Source organism: Pongo abelii, chromosome 21 (assembly GCF_028885655.2).
Source record: "Pongo abelii isolate AG06213 chromosome 21, NHGRI_mPonAbe1-v2.0_pri, whole genome shotgun sequence".
NCBI lineage: Eukaryota > Metazoa > Chordata > Mammalia > Primates > Hominidae > Pongo > Pongo abelii.
In genome coordinates, this window is record NC_072006.2 from 49,575,140 (window position 1) to 49,590,370 (window position 15,231).

General features: G+C 53.9%; 1 protein-coding gene across 2 annotated transcripts; it reads left to right on the forward strand.

Moving 5' to 3' along the window:
• Window positions 1–320: 320 nt before the first annotated feature.
• On the forward strand, window positions 321–11,360 carry RBPJL (recombination signal binding protein for immunoglobulin kappa J region like). 2 transcript variants are annotated; one of them, XM_024238443.2, is made up of 12 exons: window positions 321–425; window positions 1,621–1,729; window positions 3,045–3,170; window positions 5,074–5,144; window positions 5,324–5,439; window positions 5,706–5,880; window positions 6,934–7,071; window positions 7,501–7,610; window positions 7,879–8,031; window positions 9,711–9,866; window positions 10,000–10,110; window positions 10,227–10,352. In XM_024238443.2, the coding sequence occupies exons 1-12, from the start codon at window positions 404–406 to the stop codon at window positions 10,350–10,352; spliced, it is 1,413 nt and encodes a 470-aa protein (XP_024094211.2). In that variant the 5' UTR covers window positions 321–403.
• Window positions 11,361–15,231: the final 3,871 nt, after the last annotated feature.

Genomic DNA, 15,231 nt, shown 5'->3' on the forward strand with positions numbered 1-15,231 from the left:
ACCCCTCCACACACACAAACACAGACATGCACTGCCCAACCGCAGGCGGCAGGGACGGGCTGCGCCCTGTTGCGGGGCCGAGCGTGGTGGTGCGGCAGCGAGTGGACCAAAACCCGCTGCGCACGAGAACGCGCGGCTTGGCGCCTGTTTCCCGCCTGCTCTCAGGAGCGACCGCCAGGGGGCGCCCGAGATGGCAGGGGGCGTGGGAAGCCCACATCTGCCCAGCAGGTGCGCCCACCCCAAGCAAACAGGGGGCCCGGGCCCGGGGCCTTGGAGATAAGGCCTGGACAGGATATATCCCGCGCAAGAGCCGAGGAGCAGGGGTGTGCAGGGTTCCAGCGACAGCAGCACTGGACTCTTCCAGAGGGCGGCGGGTGAGCGGCTGGGGCCCGGTGGAGCCACCATGGACCCTGCAGGGGCAACAGGTGAGCGCTTACCCTCCCGAGGCCCCGGAGACGCCCCGTGAGAACTACGAAGGACCACCACCCCCACCCCCTCCCCACTATACAAATAGGAAAACTAAGCCCCAAGGAGGCAGCCTGCCGAACTGCAAAAGCAGGATTAGAACCTAGGGCTCCTGGTTCCCCTTCTCTCTCTTGAGGCCCCCTGGCGCCTAGAAGTCACTAAACCTCATTTCCTTCCAGCTCCTACCCCACCCCCGCGCCCCATGCTGAAGCTGTGTTAGCCATTTTTCTGTTGCTGTTTCTTGGTAGAGAGGGCCAGCCGCCCCTAACCCAACCGCAGCTCCGCCCCCGCCCCCCAATTCCGTGAATGCGCCTATTCTGAGCGAGGCCAGTGCCTGCTTCTCGCTCCAGGCGACCTTCTCGTCCCGGATTCTTCTCCCCTTTCCCCTCCCAGGCCTGGTAGAACATAAATCCTCTGTCAGGGCCCGTCGTGGGAGGGTGACCAAGCAAGATGTGGCAGCGCTGGTGGAAGTGGGAGGGCGGAGAACCCTTCTCAAGCTTGGGCCACAGGCGAGGCCAACATCCCTGGGCAGCATGAGGGCTAAGGCACAAGGGGCCTCTGCCACCTCCCATACTTTCCCACCCGGAGACGCCTCTGGGCCCCTAAATCTTGGTTAAGGTTCCCCTCATCCCATTCTTGGTCTGAGCCAACTTCTCACCTGGCACCCTGCCTCCACCCCAGGAATCCTAGAAAGCCAAAATAGTGACTGCCTCAAAGTTCATCACCTTTCCAAACCCCTCATTCTACAAAGAAAGGAACTAGGTCCAGAGAGGGTAGTGTCTTGCTGAAGGGTACATGGCGATGTCGTGGCAGGATTAATACTAGAACCTGGGATTCCTCTGAGGAGTTAATCCTTGCATTAAAAAAGAAAGATTCGGAGATGCCCTGAGGTGAGGTTGAGGGAGTGGAGCAGCAAGAGAGGAGAGGCCTGTAAATAATTTCTCAAAAGTCCCTTAGGGACATTTCAGGGGGTTCCTGGAGGGATGAGAGTAGAAAAGGGATGACCCTATTTTCATGGCTTTGATGGTGGGGGCTCGATTTGGAAAGGACCCTGCAGAAGTGGGGAAGGGCACTGCAAATCAGATAGGGCACCCTAGGCAGTGCCTCTGCTAAAATACAGTCGCCTGATCTGGCTTGATGCCTACTCCCCTGCAGACCCCTCAGTGCCTCCCAATCCTTTGACTCACCTGAGCCTGCAGGACAGATCAGAGATGCAGCTGCAGAGCGAAGCCGACAGGCGGAGCCTCCCGGGCACTTGGACCAGGTAACGGCAGCGTGGCAGCGTGCCCTAGGTGGGGACTGCCAGGCAGCTGGAGCACGCAGAGGCAGCGGCTGCATTTAACCCAGGGCTGGCGGGTGGGGTGGGGAAGCGCAGGCTGCAACCCCTCCCACTGGCAGGGAGGGATCCCCCCTTCCTCCTGAGGCGGGGCAAACCCAGCACCCCCTGCTCCTACCACCCTTGGAGCTGCAGACAGGGCTAGCTGCGGGCCAGGCTGGAATTCGGCTACAGCGGGAGACTGGGGAGACTGGGGCAGCCACACTCTGCAGCCGGAATTCATTGGAAGCTTAGAAGGCACTTCCCTGAGGAGAGCCCCAAGGGGTGGAGCAGTCCTGGCTGTGGCTGCTGCCTGTCTGGCCTGGCTTTCGAGGGTGCGGTCCTACGCTGTCCCCTCCAGGAGTGAGGAGAGACTCCGGTCCTGCCAAGAGGAATAAGGGCTCGGAAGGACAGCCTCGGTTTTCATGGCTCTCCTTGGGCCTCAACCTGCTAACCCCCCAAATCTCTCCCACCTCCCCTCCTCTACTTGCTCCCTGCAATTGCTCGGGCCCACCCACCCATACCACTCAAGACCCCCAGGTTAAGAAGCCACCAGACCTCTAGGCTCTAACCTGGCTCACTCTGCAGGACCAATGTCATCTGCCTTGACTCCTGTAATCAAGGGAAGGAAAGCCCACACAGCAACAGGCCACTTCTCATGGGAGAAAGGGAAGAATATGGCTTTGGCCCCAGAAAGGCTCAGATTCCCCCAGGCCATCCCCCATCCTGAGGACAAGGTTTTGGGCCCTTTTCTGTTTGTAGGCAGGAGGCTAGAGAGCGCTCCAGGCCAGGAGCCCAGGAAAGGCTCCCCCTTCCCCTCCCCCCTCCTCCCCCACCCTGCCTTCCCTAGGGTGGGGAAGCTTCATCTCTATCAGTTCCATCAGCCCTAAAATACTCTTCTCCATCCCAAAGCCAGTATAAGTGCAGCCTTTGTGTCACAGCCACATTTCCCTATGGCCCTGGGCTCCAATGGGCATGACGCCAGACCCACAGAGTGGAACCTGGGTGGTCCCATGGGCTCCATGCAGGCTTCATTGAGCACCTCGCAGCCTAAATATTTAGCCTACAATTTGCAGCCAAGTCTCCTCCTTACCTAATGCTTCCTCTTCCTGATCCCACAGGGGCAGGATATAGAGCAGCCCCACCCTCCCACTCACTCTGACCCCTTGCCTACTTCATTTTACTCAACCTGAGTGCTTGGACCCTGTGCCACCTTGATTCTTCTCCCTCCTGTGGCCGGTTGACCTGCCTGCCCCACTCCCAGGTCATCCCCAGAGCACACGACCATTCTGAGGGGAGGCGTGCGCAGGTGCCTGCAGCAACAGTGTGAACAGACTGTGCGGATCCTGCATGCCAAGGTGGCCCAGAAATCGTACGGAAATGAGAAGCGGTAGGTGCCTCCGCAGCCCCTCCCAGGTCTCTGCAACTGTCAGCCCTATGCACCTCCTCCATTCACCTGCTGGGCCTCTTTTAGACCCAGAGCAGGCCTCAGGGCTGAGATCTCAGCTATTGGTTGACCAGGGCCTTGACCCTCAGCCACCATTAGCCCCTACTTTGGTCTATAGTTCTATAGCAGGAGATTCCCTGTGAATCTCCTGTCTCCATTCATTCACTCATTCTCCCATTGATTCACTTATTCATTCATTCAACAACTACTTACTGAGTGTTTATCATGTATGCACCAGGCTCTTTGGGTACTGCTGGGCACTGGGCATACAGCTGAACAAGACAGAAACAGCCCCTGCTCTGTAGCCCACACTCTCACTCAAGTGTGGAAGAGACAGACAGTAAACTCCCCACAAATCAGGAAACAAGATACTTGCAGATTATGATGAGCACTAGAAGGAAAACTGAACGACGCCATTTGACGGAAACTGAAGGCAGGGGGGACATTAGCTAGAAAGGTCAAGGAGGTTGAGAGACCTTTTGGGAGGTAACATTGGAACTGAAACTTGAATGCTGAAATGGAGCCAGACAGGAGAATATCTGGGGAAAGCGTGCTACAATTAGAAGGAACAGAAGGGCTGGGCGCGATGGCTCACACCTGTAATCCCAGCACTTTGGGAGGCCGAGGTGGGCGGATCACCTGAGGTCAGGAGTTCGAGACCAGCCTGGCCAATATGGTGAAACCCCCTCTCTACCAAAAAATACAAAATCAGCTGGGCATGGTGGCGGGCACCTGTAATTCCAGCTGCTCAGGAGGCTGAGGCAGGATAATTGGTTGAACCCGGGAGGCAGAGGTTGCAGTGGGCCGAGATCATGCCACTGTACTCCAGCCTGGTGACAGAGCAAGACTCAGTCTCAAAAAAAAAAGGGCAACAGAAAATGGGAAGACCTTGAAGCTGTACCAATTAGGCCTGTTTGAGGTACAAAAGAAATGACAGTGGCTGAAATCAGAGGGAGGAGTTGTAGGAAACAAGTCAGAGAGGTAAGCAGGGGTCAGATCTCAGGAGGACTTTGAATTTTAAACCAGTGGAGGATTTTAAGGAGTTAACATGATTTGACTCATGTTTTTAACAAAACACTCTGGCCAGCCTGGTGGCTCATGCCTGTAATCCCAGCACTTCGGCAGGCCCAGGTGGGGCAGATTGCTTGAGCCCAGAAGTTCCAGACCTGCATGGGCAACATGACAAAACCATGTCTGTACAAAAAATACAAAAGTTAGATGGGTGTGGTGGCTTGTGTCTGTAGTCTCACCTACTCAGGAGGCTGAGGTGGGAGGATCAGTTGGGGAGGCAGAGGTTGCAGTGAGCCAAGACAGCCGAGATCAAGTTACTGCTTTCTAGCCTGGGCAATAGAGCAAGACCTTGTCTCAAAAAAAAAAAAAAAAAAGAAAGAAAAAGAAAGAAGGAAGGAAAGAAGGAAGGAAGGAAGGAAAGAAGAAAAAAAAAGAAACAGAGAGAAAGGAAGGAAGGAGCACTCTGGCTGCTGTTCGAAATGGGGAGGAGATAGAAACATAACTTTCTGGAAATAGACCAGTTTGAAGGCTGATGCTGTGGTCCAGGCAAAAAGTAATGGTGGCTGGGATGAAGGGCGAGGTGGTAAAAAGCCAGTGGATTCTGGATATATTATATTTTGAAGGTGGAGTGGACAGGACCTTCTGATGAGTTGAATGAGGGGTATAAAAACAATAAAGTTTGGCTATGAATGGGGTTTACAGTCATGAAAAAGCGTTGCGGGGAGCGGGAGGAGGAAATGAAGGTTCTGCTGGGTTTATGCTACTACCTTGCCGTGCTTACAGGAGAGCCAAGTGGAGATGGATGCACGAATCCAACACTCACTTATCTCCGCAGGTTCTTCTGCCCCCCGCCCTGTGTCTACCTCTCGGGGCCTGGCTGGAGGGTGAAGCCAGGGCAGGACGAAGGTGAGGGCGGACTCAAGGGCTGCCTACCTCCTGCTCTGTAGGGAGGACCACGAGATTGGGCCCGAGAGGGGGCGGTTCGCAGGCGCAGTCTCCCCGCGCCCTCTGGCGGCGAGCTCTAAGCTTGCCTGGCACCTGCGTCCTCCCGAGTCCTTGCAGAGCCAGTTCGCGTCCCTTTCCAGCTCACCAGGCTGGGGATGCGGGACCCACGGTCTGCGGTTACATGGGACTGGACAGCGCGTCCGGCAGCGCCGCTGAGACGCAGAAGTTGAATTTCGAGCAGCAGCCGGACTCCAGGGTGAGAGCGCACGGGAAGGGGTCCGATTCCTGCTCCCATCCCTGCCTCTCCTGGGAAAGGAGGGCTCCTTTACTCCCCTCCGAAAGCCAAGAGATAGGTGGGGAGACCGGGAGGCCGGGGTCCTGCCTTAAGGCCGAGCCTGAGAGCCTGGATGGTGGAGCTTCTGGTCACCTCCAACGGGGCGGACGTCCGATATCTGGGAGAGGTTGGTTCATCCGACGGGGGAGGGCTGGGATGAGATGGCCCTGTCCCTGCGAGCCCCCTAGGAATTCGGCTGCGCCAAGACCCTGTACATCTCAGATGCAGACAAGAGGAAGCACTTTCGGCTGGTGCTGCGGCTGGTGCTGCGCGGGGGCCGGGAGCTGGGTACCTTCCACAGCCGCCTCATCAAGGTCATCTCGAAGCCCTCGCAGAAGAAGCAGTCACTGAAAAACACCGATCGTGAGCAGGGCGGGGCCTGACCGCGGGCCCGGGCGGGGAGGTGCAACCAAGCCCAGAGCGGCTAAATTGGGGCGCGGAGGTGGGGGTAGGCTGGGCTATAAGGGATCAGAGTGGAAAAGGTGGAGTCGGAGCTGAGAGGGGAAGGAGTCTGGATGAGTGGGTGCAGCCCAGGCCTGGGGATGAGAAGAGTTGGAGGATGAAAAGCAGAGAGGAAAGGGACAGATACCAAACTCCAGGTTGGGAGTTGGGGTCCCAGAGCAGACAAAAGTTGAACTAGGCAGTGGTTGAACTGGGGACAGACTAAAAGTGACATAGGCGAGGCACGGTGGCTCATGCCTGTAATCCCAACAGGCCAAGGTGGGCAGATCACTTGATCCCAGGAGTTCAAGACTAGCTGGGGCAACATAGCGAAACTTTGTCTCTACCAAAAAAAAAAAAAAAAAAAAAAAAAAAATTAGCCTGGCATGGTGGCCTGCACCTGTTGTCCCAGCTACTTGGGAGGCTGAGATCAGAAGATCACTTGAACCCAAGAGGTCGAGGCTGCAGTGAGCTGTGATACCACCACGGCAGTCCAGCCTGGGTGACAGGGTGAGATGCTTTCTCAAAAAAAAAAAAGGTTTACTTTTGTTTGTTGAACTGAAAGATGTCCAGGCAGCAAAGGAGCAGGAAAAGGTTCCAAAGCAGGACTACAGCAGGTCCTGGAAAAACAGCTGTGAACTGGGAATGTCCAGTGTATCTAGGCCTGTGGGCACATTAGCCAGGCCGGCACAGGGACAGAAGATTGGAAACTGTCTGGAAAGTCCAAGGGACCGAGCCAGGCCAGGGAACTGATAACACCAACTAACCTTAACCCTCACCCTGACCCCCTTATTCACCCTAACCCTCACCCTAATCCTAATCCTTACCCTCACCCTCACTCTAACCCTCACCCTAATCCTAACCCTCACCCTCACCCTAACCCCAACCCTAACCCTAACGCTCACCCTAACCCTAACCCCTAATCCTAACCCTAACCCTATCCCCTCACCCTAACCCTGATCCTCACCGTCACAGTGTGCATATCCTCCGGCTCAAAGGTCTCCCTCTTCAACCGCCTGCGCTCTCAGACAGTCTCCACACGCTACCTCTCTGTGGAGAATGGGGCCTTTGTGGCCAGTGCACGACAGTGGGCTGCCTTCACGCTCCACCTGGGTAATGACATCTGCAGGCCCTGGGGCTGGGCACTTCGCATGCATTAGCTTATTTAACCTCCACCACAACTCCTTAAGGAAGGTAAACTCTTCCCCATGTGATTAAGGCTCAGAAACACAAAAAGACTTGACTACAGTCCCAGTGAGCTGGTGACTGTTCCAAGCTATTCTGACTCCCTTATCCATGCCCTTTCCCCTTATATCAACTAAGCTGCCTGCCCCCAACCCCTGCCCCCAGGGCAGACATTTGTGAGGATGGCCTCAAATGGCCTCTCCAGAATTAGAACCTTCAGTCGGCTCCCCTGAGTACCACCCCTTCCCGCAGGGCCCATGTGTGATGTGAGGAAAAGCCAGAGGCAAGAAGGCAGGGTTTAAGGCAGAAGCTTGGGGGCCGCTGAAAACCTTGTCCCTTGCTTTTTTTGACCCCCAGCTGATGGGCACTCTTCCCAAGGAGACTTCCCACCGCGAGAGGGCTACGTTCGCTATGGTTCCCTGGTGCAGCTCGTCTGCACGGTCACCGGCATCACACTACCTCCCATGGTATAGGAAGGGAGGGCATGCCTGGAGGGGTCCCCTCAGATCCATGCAGAGAATGTGGCACACACGGGCAGGGCTGGAGAGTGAGGCCCCAAGGCATGGAGACACCTGTTCTCACCCAGTGTCGCATAGGACCAGACAGAAGTCAAAGGGCAGGGGGAATCTGCTAGTGCCTGTGTGGCTACTGGAGTAGCAGACAGCCAGCTAGGAGGGCAGCCTCTGGACGCCCGGGCTCCTTGCCACCACTGTTCTTACCACCCTTCCTTTGCAGATCATCCGTAAAGTAGCCAAACAGTGTGCGCTCCTTGATGTGGATGAGCCCATCTCCCAGCTGCACAAGTGTGCATTCCAGTTTCCAGGCAGTCCCCCAGGAGGGGGTGGCACCTACTTATGCCTTGCCACAGAGAAGGTGGTGCAATTTCAGGTAAGAAGCAGAGAATACCAGCACCAAGTGTCCTGGAAAGTGAGAATGCAGAGAAGCACAGAATGTAACATCATCACCCTCACCATGGTTGCTACTTCCCGAGCAGCCTCCCATGGAACATTAAAATCATAGACTCCCAGGACAGAATCATAGGATGTAGAAAAATAGTAATAAGTAATAGTATGAAGCAATATTCCTTCCCAAAGAATTTTAGGGTCATAAAATATTGGGATATAGCCAGGTGCGGTGGCTCATGCCTGTAATCCCAGCACTATGGGAGGCTGAAGTGGGCAGAACACCTGAGGTCAGGAGTTCGAGACTAGACTGGTCAACATGGTGAAATCCCATCTCTACTAAAAATACAAAAATTAGCTGGGCATGGCGGTGGGCGCCTGTAATCTCAGCTACTCAGGAGGCTGAGGCAGGAGAATTGCTTGAACCCGAGAGGTGGAAGTTGCAGTGAGCCAGGATCACACCATTGCACTCTAGCCTGGGTGACAAGAGCGAGACTCCATCTCAAAAAAAATAAGGAAATAAATTGGGATATAAAATTGTAGGATGTAAATAAAAATCATGATAGGTAATTAATGAGCAAAGACTATTCAAAGCACAGACAAAGACACAGAATGTGGGAAATTATAAAATGTGGAAAATAATAATTATCATTAAGCAGCAGTACTCCCAAAAGAACATTATCATAGAATGTTAGGAGATAGAATTATAATATGTGGAAAATAGCAAGTATTATTCCTTCCCCAAGAATATGCCTTCCCAAAGAATATTAAAATTGTAGATTATTAAAGCATAGAATTGCACAATGTTAAAAAAAAAATTCTGGAATCCCAAGAAAAAAGACCCTTAGAAATCAGCTATCCCAGGCCGGGCCAATGGCTCACGCCTGTAATCCCAACACTTTGGGAGGCTGAGGTAGGAGGATCACAAGGCCAGGAGTTTGAGACCAGCCTGGCCAACATGGTGAAACCCTGTCTCTACTAAAAATACAAAAAAATTATTTGGGCTAGGTGGCCAGCACCTGTAATCCCAGCTACCCAGGCGGCTGAGGCAGGAGAATCGTTTGAACCCGGGAGGCGGAGGTTGCAGTGAGCCAAGATCAGGCCATTGCACTCCAGCCTGGGCGACAGAGCGAGATTCAGTCTCAAAAAAAAAGGAAGAAAGGAAGGAAGGAAGAAGAGAGAGAGAGAGAGAGGGAGGGAGGGAGGGAGAGAGGGAGAGAGGGAGGGAGAGAGGGAGAGAGAGAGGGAGAGGGAGAGGGAGAGGGAGAGGGAGAGAGAGAGAGAGAGAGAGAGAAAGGAAAGAAAGAAAAGAAAAGAAAAAGGGAAAGAAAGAAAAAGAAGGAAGGAAGGAAAGAAAGAAAGAGAAAGAAAGAAAGAAAGGAAGAAAGAAAGAAAGAAAGAAAGAAAGAAAGAAAGAAAGAAAGAAAGAAAGAAAGAAAGAAAGAAAGAAAGAAAGAAAGAAAAAATCAGCTAGCCCAAGAAGCTTACTTAACTCTAAGTGAGAGAACTTAAGGGCACTGTCCAAGCTGAGGGGACAAGTGAACTCCAGAGCCTAGGATTAGTATCCAGTTCGGTCTAATGCAGAAGCCCACGCACCATACTGGCTCCCTACGCTGGTGGCCACCATGAGAAGCTTCGGCCTCGTCCCCTTGGGTCTCCTCCCAGGCCTCTCCCTGCCCCAAAGAGGCGAACAGGGCTCTGCTTAACGACAGCTCTTGCTGGACCATCATCGGCACCGAGTCGGTGGAATTTTCCTTCAGCACCAGCCTGGCGTGTACCCTGGAGCCGGTCACTCCGGTGCCTCTCATCAGCACCCTAGAGGTGAAGCCGGGCGCTAGGGGCGTTGGGCAGTGGACCCTGCCTGCACTGGGCAGTGGGGGTGCTAGTGAGTGGGGGGCAGCAGGTTCCCGCCCTGCTTGGTTCTCTCACCTCACCTGGTCCCACCCTCCCCCAGCTGAGCGGCGGGGGCGACGTGGCCACGCTGGAGCTCCACGGAGAGAACTTCCACGCGGGGCTCAAGGTGTGGTTTGGGGACGTGGAGGCAGAAACCATGTACAGGTACGGGGTGGGGAAGCAGCCTCCCTTGGGCCCCGGGGAGCAGGGGAAGGGGGCGCACGCGTAGTCGGGGGCGCACGCGTAGTCAGATTCGCCGCAGCCCTCACCCTGGTGCTCCACCCCCAGGAGCCCGCGGTCCCTGGTGTGCGTGGTGCCGGACGTGGCGGCCTTCTGCAGCGACTGGCGCTGGCTGCGCGCTCCCATCACAATCCCCATGAGCCTGGTGCGCGCCGACGGGCTCTTCTACCCTAGTGCCTTCTCCTTTACCTACACCCCGGAATACAGCGCGCGGCTGGGTCACCCCGGCGTCCCCGAGCCCGCCACCGACGCTGACGCGCTCCTGGAGAGCATCCATCAGGAGTTCACGCGCACCAACTTCCACCTCTTCATCCAGACTTAGGCGCGCCGGGTAGCCCCGGCTGCCCACCGTGGAGGGCTGCGCCCGCGCCAGGGGCGGGGACGTGTTTCTGGGTTCTAGGCCCTGCTTCCTTGCCCCTTTGCTGCAGAAGGGCAGCTGAAGGCTCACCCTAGAAACCGGGCCTGGTGGCTCTTACCCTGCTCACTCCCTCCCTCGTCCTTACACATACAGGAAGACAAGACCTGAGTGGTGCTGTCTTTGTGTCCATCATGTGTGGCTCTCCCTGTCTTCATCTCTTCTCACTCTGTCTCTAAACCTCTCTCTCTCCCTTCCCCCTCAGTATTTAGTCTGTAGACCTATGTGCGTGGCCCTATCCCTCTGTCCTTTTCTCTCTTCAGCTCTCCCTGCTTCTCACATACAATTTCACATGCCCTGAGGAGCCAAGTCTGGGACATTTACCCTCCAGGCATCTGTGTCCCCTCTTGAAGAGAAAACACACAGCTTCACACACCCAGGCATGGGGGGCAAGCTCTTGGAGCATCAGGACCCTGGAGCACCAGGTCCTGCCTGGAATATTAGATCCACCTGAAATGCCGGGTCTCTCTGAGTCTCAGCTGGGGCATTTGGTCCCACCTGGAACACCAGTTCCCACCTAGAGCACTGTGTCCTGCCCTGGAACACAAAGACCTGCTCCTCCTGAGACTCTCTCTGACTGCAGCCAGGCATAGTACCCTTGCCTGTGTTTGCTCCCTGGCCCACAGCTTTGGTGGCTGGGCAGGTGCCTGGACAGTGATAAGGTCTTGCTGCCTTAACTGTCCCCCCAGTCACTTCTCCCACAGGTCCAGCAGGACGCAGTCCTGAGGATCAGGGATTCTATAGCTGCATTAAAATCAATCCTATCCAAGGCAGAGTTTGGTCTGTATGAGCCACCTCCCCAAGTGTGCCTCCCCCAACCCTCACACCCACACACAAAAAACGGGACCTGCACAGAAAGAAAAGAACCACAAGTCTGATGGAGCAGAGAGCCTACCTTTTTGACGTTTTCTAGAGGAGGAACAGCGTGCAGAGGCAGCTGGCATCCTGAGTCCCTGTCCCTGCCCTGGGGATGTTACCCTACTGGCTATCTCTCCATCCCAAGCAAGGGTGCATCCCAGGCCCAGAGGTGACCACGGGACCCTTTCAAAACAAAGCTTTCCCAGGATAGCCCTGGGCAGAACTCCTGGGATTGACTGGGCGATAATGTAGTTGAGAGGGGGGGCCTCTCTGCATGGGGCTGACGGACAGAATCACAATCTATTCCTGACCAGCTTACCCACCCTCTACCTAGTCTGTGCTTTATAGGGAAGGAAAAAAAACAGGCAGAACACTGGCTTGGGCTATTGGAATCAAGGACACAGATAAGTATCATGGGTGCCAGCTACCTGTACCAGCCTCTGGTGGTGCCTGATGGGAAAACTGGTCTGAAATGTGGGTTCCAGGTTCTAACCCTCTGGGGAAGAGCTTGCCCTCCTAAGGAAGAGCTCATTTCTTGTAAAACTCCTCCCCCAGGGTATGGAAAGTCCCATGAGAAAAAAGAAACTAACAATACCCAGAGGAGAGGAAATGGGGTATGTTCTTTAGCCTTCCCAAAGTCTTAACTAAGTTCTGTCATCTGCCATCAGCAGGCTGCAACCCACTGTGAGGGGTGAGGAAGAAGCCTGTGGCCCCTGAAGGTGAATCTTGGCTGAGGAAGGCAGCAAATGAGTTGAATGGGAAATGTCCCTGAAATGAGCGCCTGACTCACCGTCTATGGTGGTGTTGAAGCAGGCAGCCGGGAGGGAGGAGGCTGAGAAGAGTGTCATAGCGCACCACATGGGGAATTGGGGCTCAAGCGCTCATCGTCCAGCCCTGCCCCCAAAGTCTTCCTCCACCACTCCTCAAGGCAGGAGTCCCAGAAGCCAAGAATCTAGGTTGGACCAAAAGCCCAGACCCAGCCATACAGCTCTGTCTTAGTCCTCACCCATCTCAGGGGATCCTATAACCTTTGGTGTCACCAAGGTATCCATCTGGAAGTCTGTGACCAAAGCTCCAGCCCTGGCCTAGCTTCTGAGTTCCAGCTGCTGAAACTGTCCTTGGAGGTCTTCCTTGCACTGAGTCTGAAGCCATTTAACATCAAACTCCTTTCCCTCTCCACCTGCCTTGCAGCACCAGCTCTAGCTCCTTCCCCCACACCACCCAGTCACCCAGGCCTAAGGATCCCACCCCTCCTTCCACACTACCATATGCCTCCTGTTTTCCTCTCCCTCCACTACTGCCCTGCCAGGTCCTATGTCGCCTCTTCCAAAATTTCCCAAACTACTCCAGGTAGAACTAGCTATATAATTTGTGGGCCCCAGTGCAAAATGGCCCGTTGTTCAAAAATTATTAAAGAATTTTAATTCCACTGAACACGGGATAAAAAAAAAAAAGAATTTCAAGACAGCCACAGGAAATGATGAAACCAAGTGCAGGGGCCTTCCAAGCACGGGCTGCACAACCATGAAGCCAGCCCTGGCCCCACGCTTTTTTCTTGTATTCCCACAGACCCTCAGTGGGACCATATCGACTGCATGCTTTGGATCAAAGGTTTTACCTACATGCCCATTGTCCCCTCTAGGCTGTCAGCTTCATGGGGAAAGGAGCTCTTATCTCTGCATGTCCTAAAGGGTGCATCACAATGCCTCGCATGTTGAGTTGGCGCTCAATAAACAGTGAATTGCATTATATGGCATTGGCAGATATTTAGATATTGCTAATGCAAAGTGAAACCAGCAGGTGGCACTGTTCTCCACCCGAGCATTAAGTTCTCATTTTATTTATATTTAAAAAACGGGCCTTAATCCCAGCGCTTTGGTAGGCCGAGGCGCAAGGATCACTTAAGCCCAGGAGTTCGAGACCACCCTGGGCAACATAACAAGACCCCCCCCCCCCCATCTCTACAAAAAAATGTAAAAATAGGGCTGGGCGCAGTGGCTCACGCCTGTAATTCCAGCACTTTGGGAGGCCGAGGCGGGCGGATCACGAGGTCAGGAGATAGAGACCAACCTGGCTAACACGGTGAAACCCCGTCCCTACCAAAAAATACAAAAAATTAGCCAGGCGTGGTGGCGGGCGCCTGTAGTTCCAGCTACTCAGGAGGCTGATGCAGGAGAACGGCGTGAACCTGGGAGGCGGAGCTTGCAGTGAGCCGAGATCGTGCCACTGCACTCCAGCCTGGGGGACAGAGTGAGACTCCGTCTCAAAAAAAAAAAAAAAAAAAAAATTAGCAGGTGTGGTGGTGCACGCCTGTAGTCCCAGCTATGGGGTGGGGGCAGGGGGGATACTGAAGTGGGAGGATCACTGGAGCCCAGGTAGTGGAAGCTGCAGTGAGCTGTGATTGCACCACTACACTCCAGCCTGGGTGACAGAGGGAGACCCTTTGGGGGTTTATGCACAGAATTCTACATTCTTCCAGGGAATTTCCAAACACTAAAACCTATTTATGAGTTAATTTAGTCCTCTTTATATTAGAATCATTTACCAAGCTATAAAAATTAATATACCGGGCCGGGTGCAGTGGCTCACGCCTGTAATCCCAGCACTTTGGGAGGTCGAGGTGAGTGGATCACCCGAGGTCAGGAGTTTGAGACCAGCCTGGCCAACATGGTGAAACCCTGTCTCTACTAAAAATTCAAAACAGTAGCCAGGTGTGGTGGCGTGTGCCTGTAATCCCAGCTACTCAGGAGGCTGAGGCAGGAGAATTGCTTGAACCCAGGAGGCGGAGGCTGCAGTGAGCTGAGATCACGCCACTGCACTCCAGCCTAGGGTCTCTCCAGCAGAGTGAAACTCCATCTCAAAAAAAAAAAAAAAAAATTAATATACCAGCCATGCCATGGAACAATTCTATTAACATCTCTGAGTGTGGAGCTCAGGCATCTGTATTGTTTGAAACCCTCCCATGTGAATCTAGTGAGCAGCCAGGGTTAAGAATCATGGCCCTAGTCAGTATTTCCTCCTCATTTTATAGATGGGGAAACTGAGGCTCCAAGACAGGAGGCTAAGGTCACAGCACATGGCAAAGCCTACAATTGATTCGAATCCTGCACTCCTACCTCTAAATCTGGGTCTCTGAGTTTCTCTTCATTCTCATTGTACCGTACTGCTGTGTGTGGGTGACATGTGTGTTGCAGACGGTGAGGATGGGGCATGTAGGGAGGATAAGGCCCAAATCTCCAATTTACCAGCTCTCATGCTGCCTGGTGTTCCACCATTATTAACAAGCTAGTTCCCCAGTTTAAGTACTGACCTTGGGGTTTCTCTCTCTTTCTTTTTTTTTTTTTTAAGTTCTATTAAGTTATAACCACAGCATAGGTAAAATTCTCTGGCAGCTTCCCCTTGGGTAGGGCACAGACCTGTGAAGATGGCAAGGGAGAGAGGAAGTGGTTTTAAGGGAAGTGAAACCCATAATACATCTACAAGGTTGTGGCCAGGCATGGTGGCTCACGCTTGTAATCCTAGCACTTTGGGAGGCCGAGCCGGGCAGATCACTTCAGATCACTTGAGGTCAGGAGTTCTAGACCAGCCTGGCCAACATGGTAAAACCCCGTCTCTACTAAAAATACAAAAATAGGCTGGGCGCGGTGGCTCACACCTGTAATCCCAGCTACTCGGGAGACTGGGACAGAAGAATCGCTTGAATCCAGGAGGCGAAGGTTGCAGTGAGCTGAGATCACGCCACTGCACTCCAGCTTGGGTGACAACTAGACTCTGTCTCAA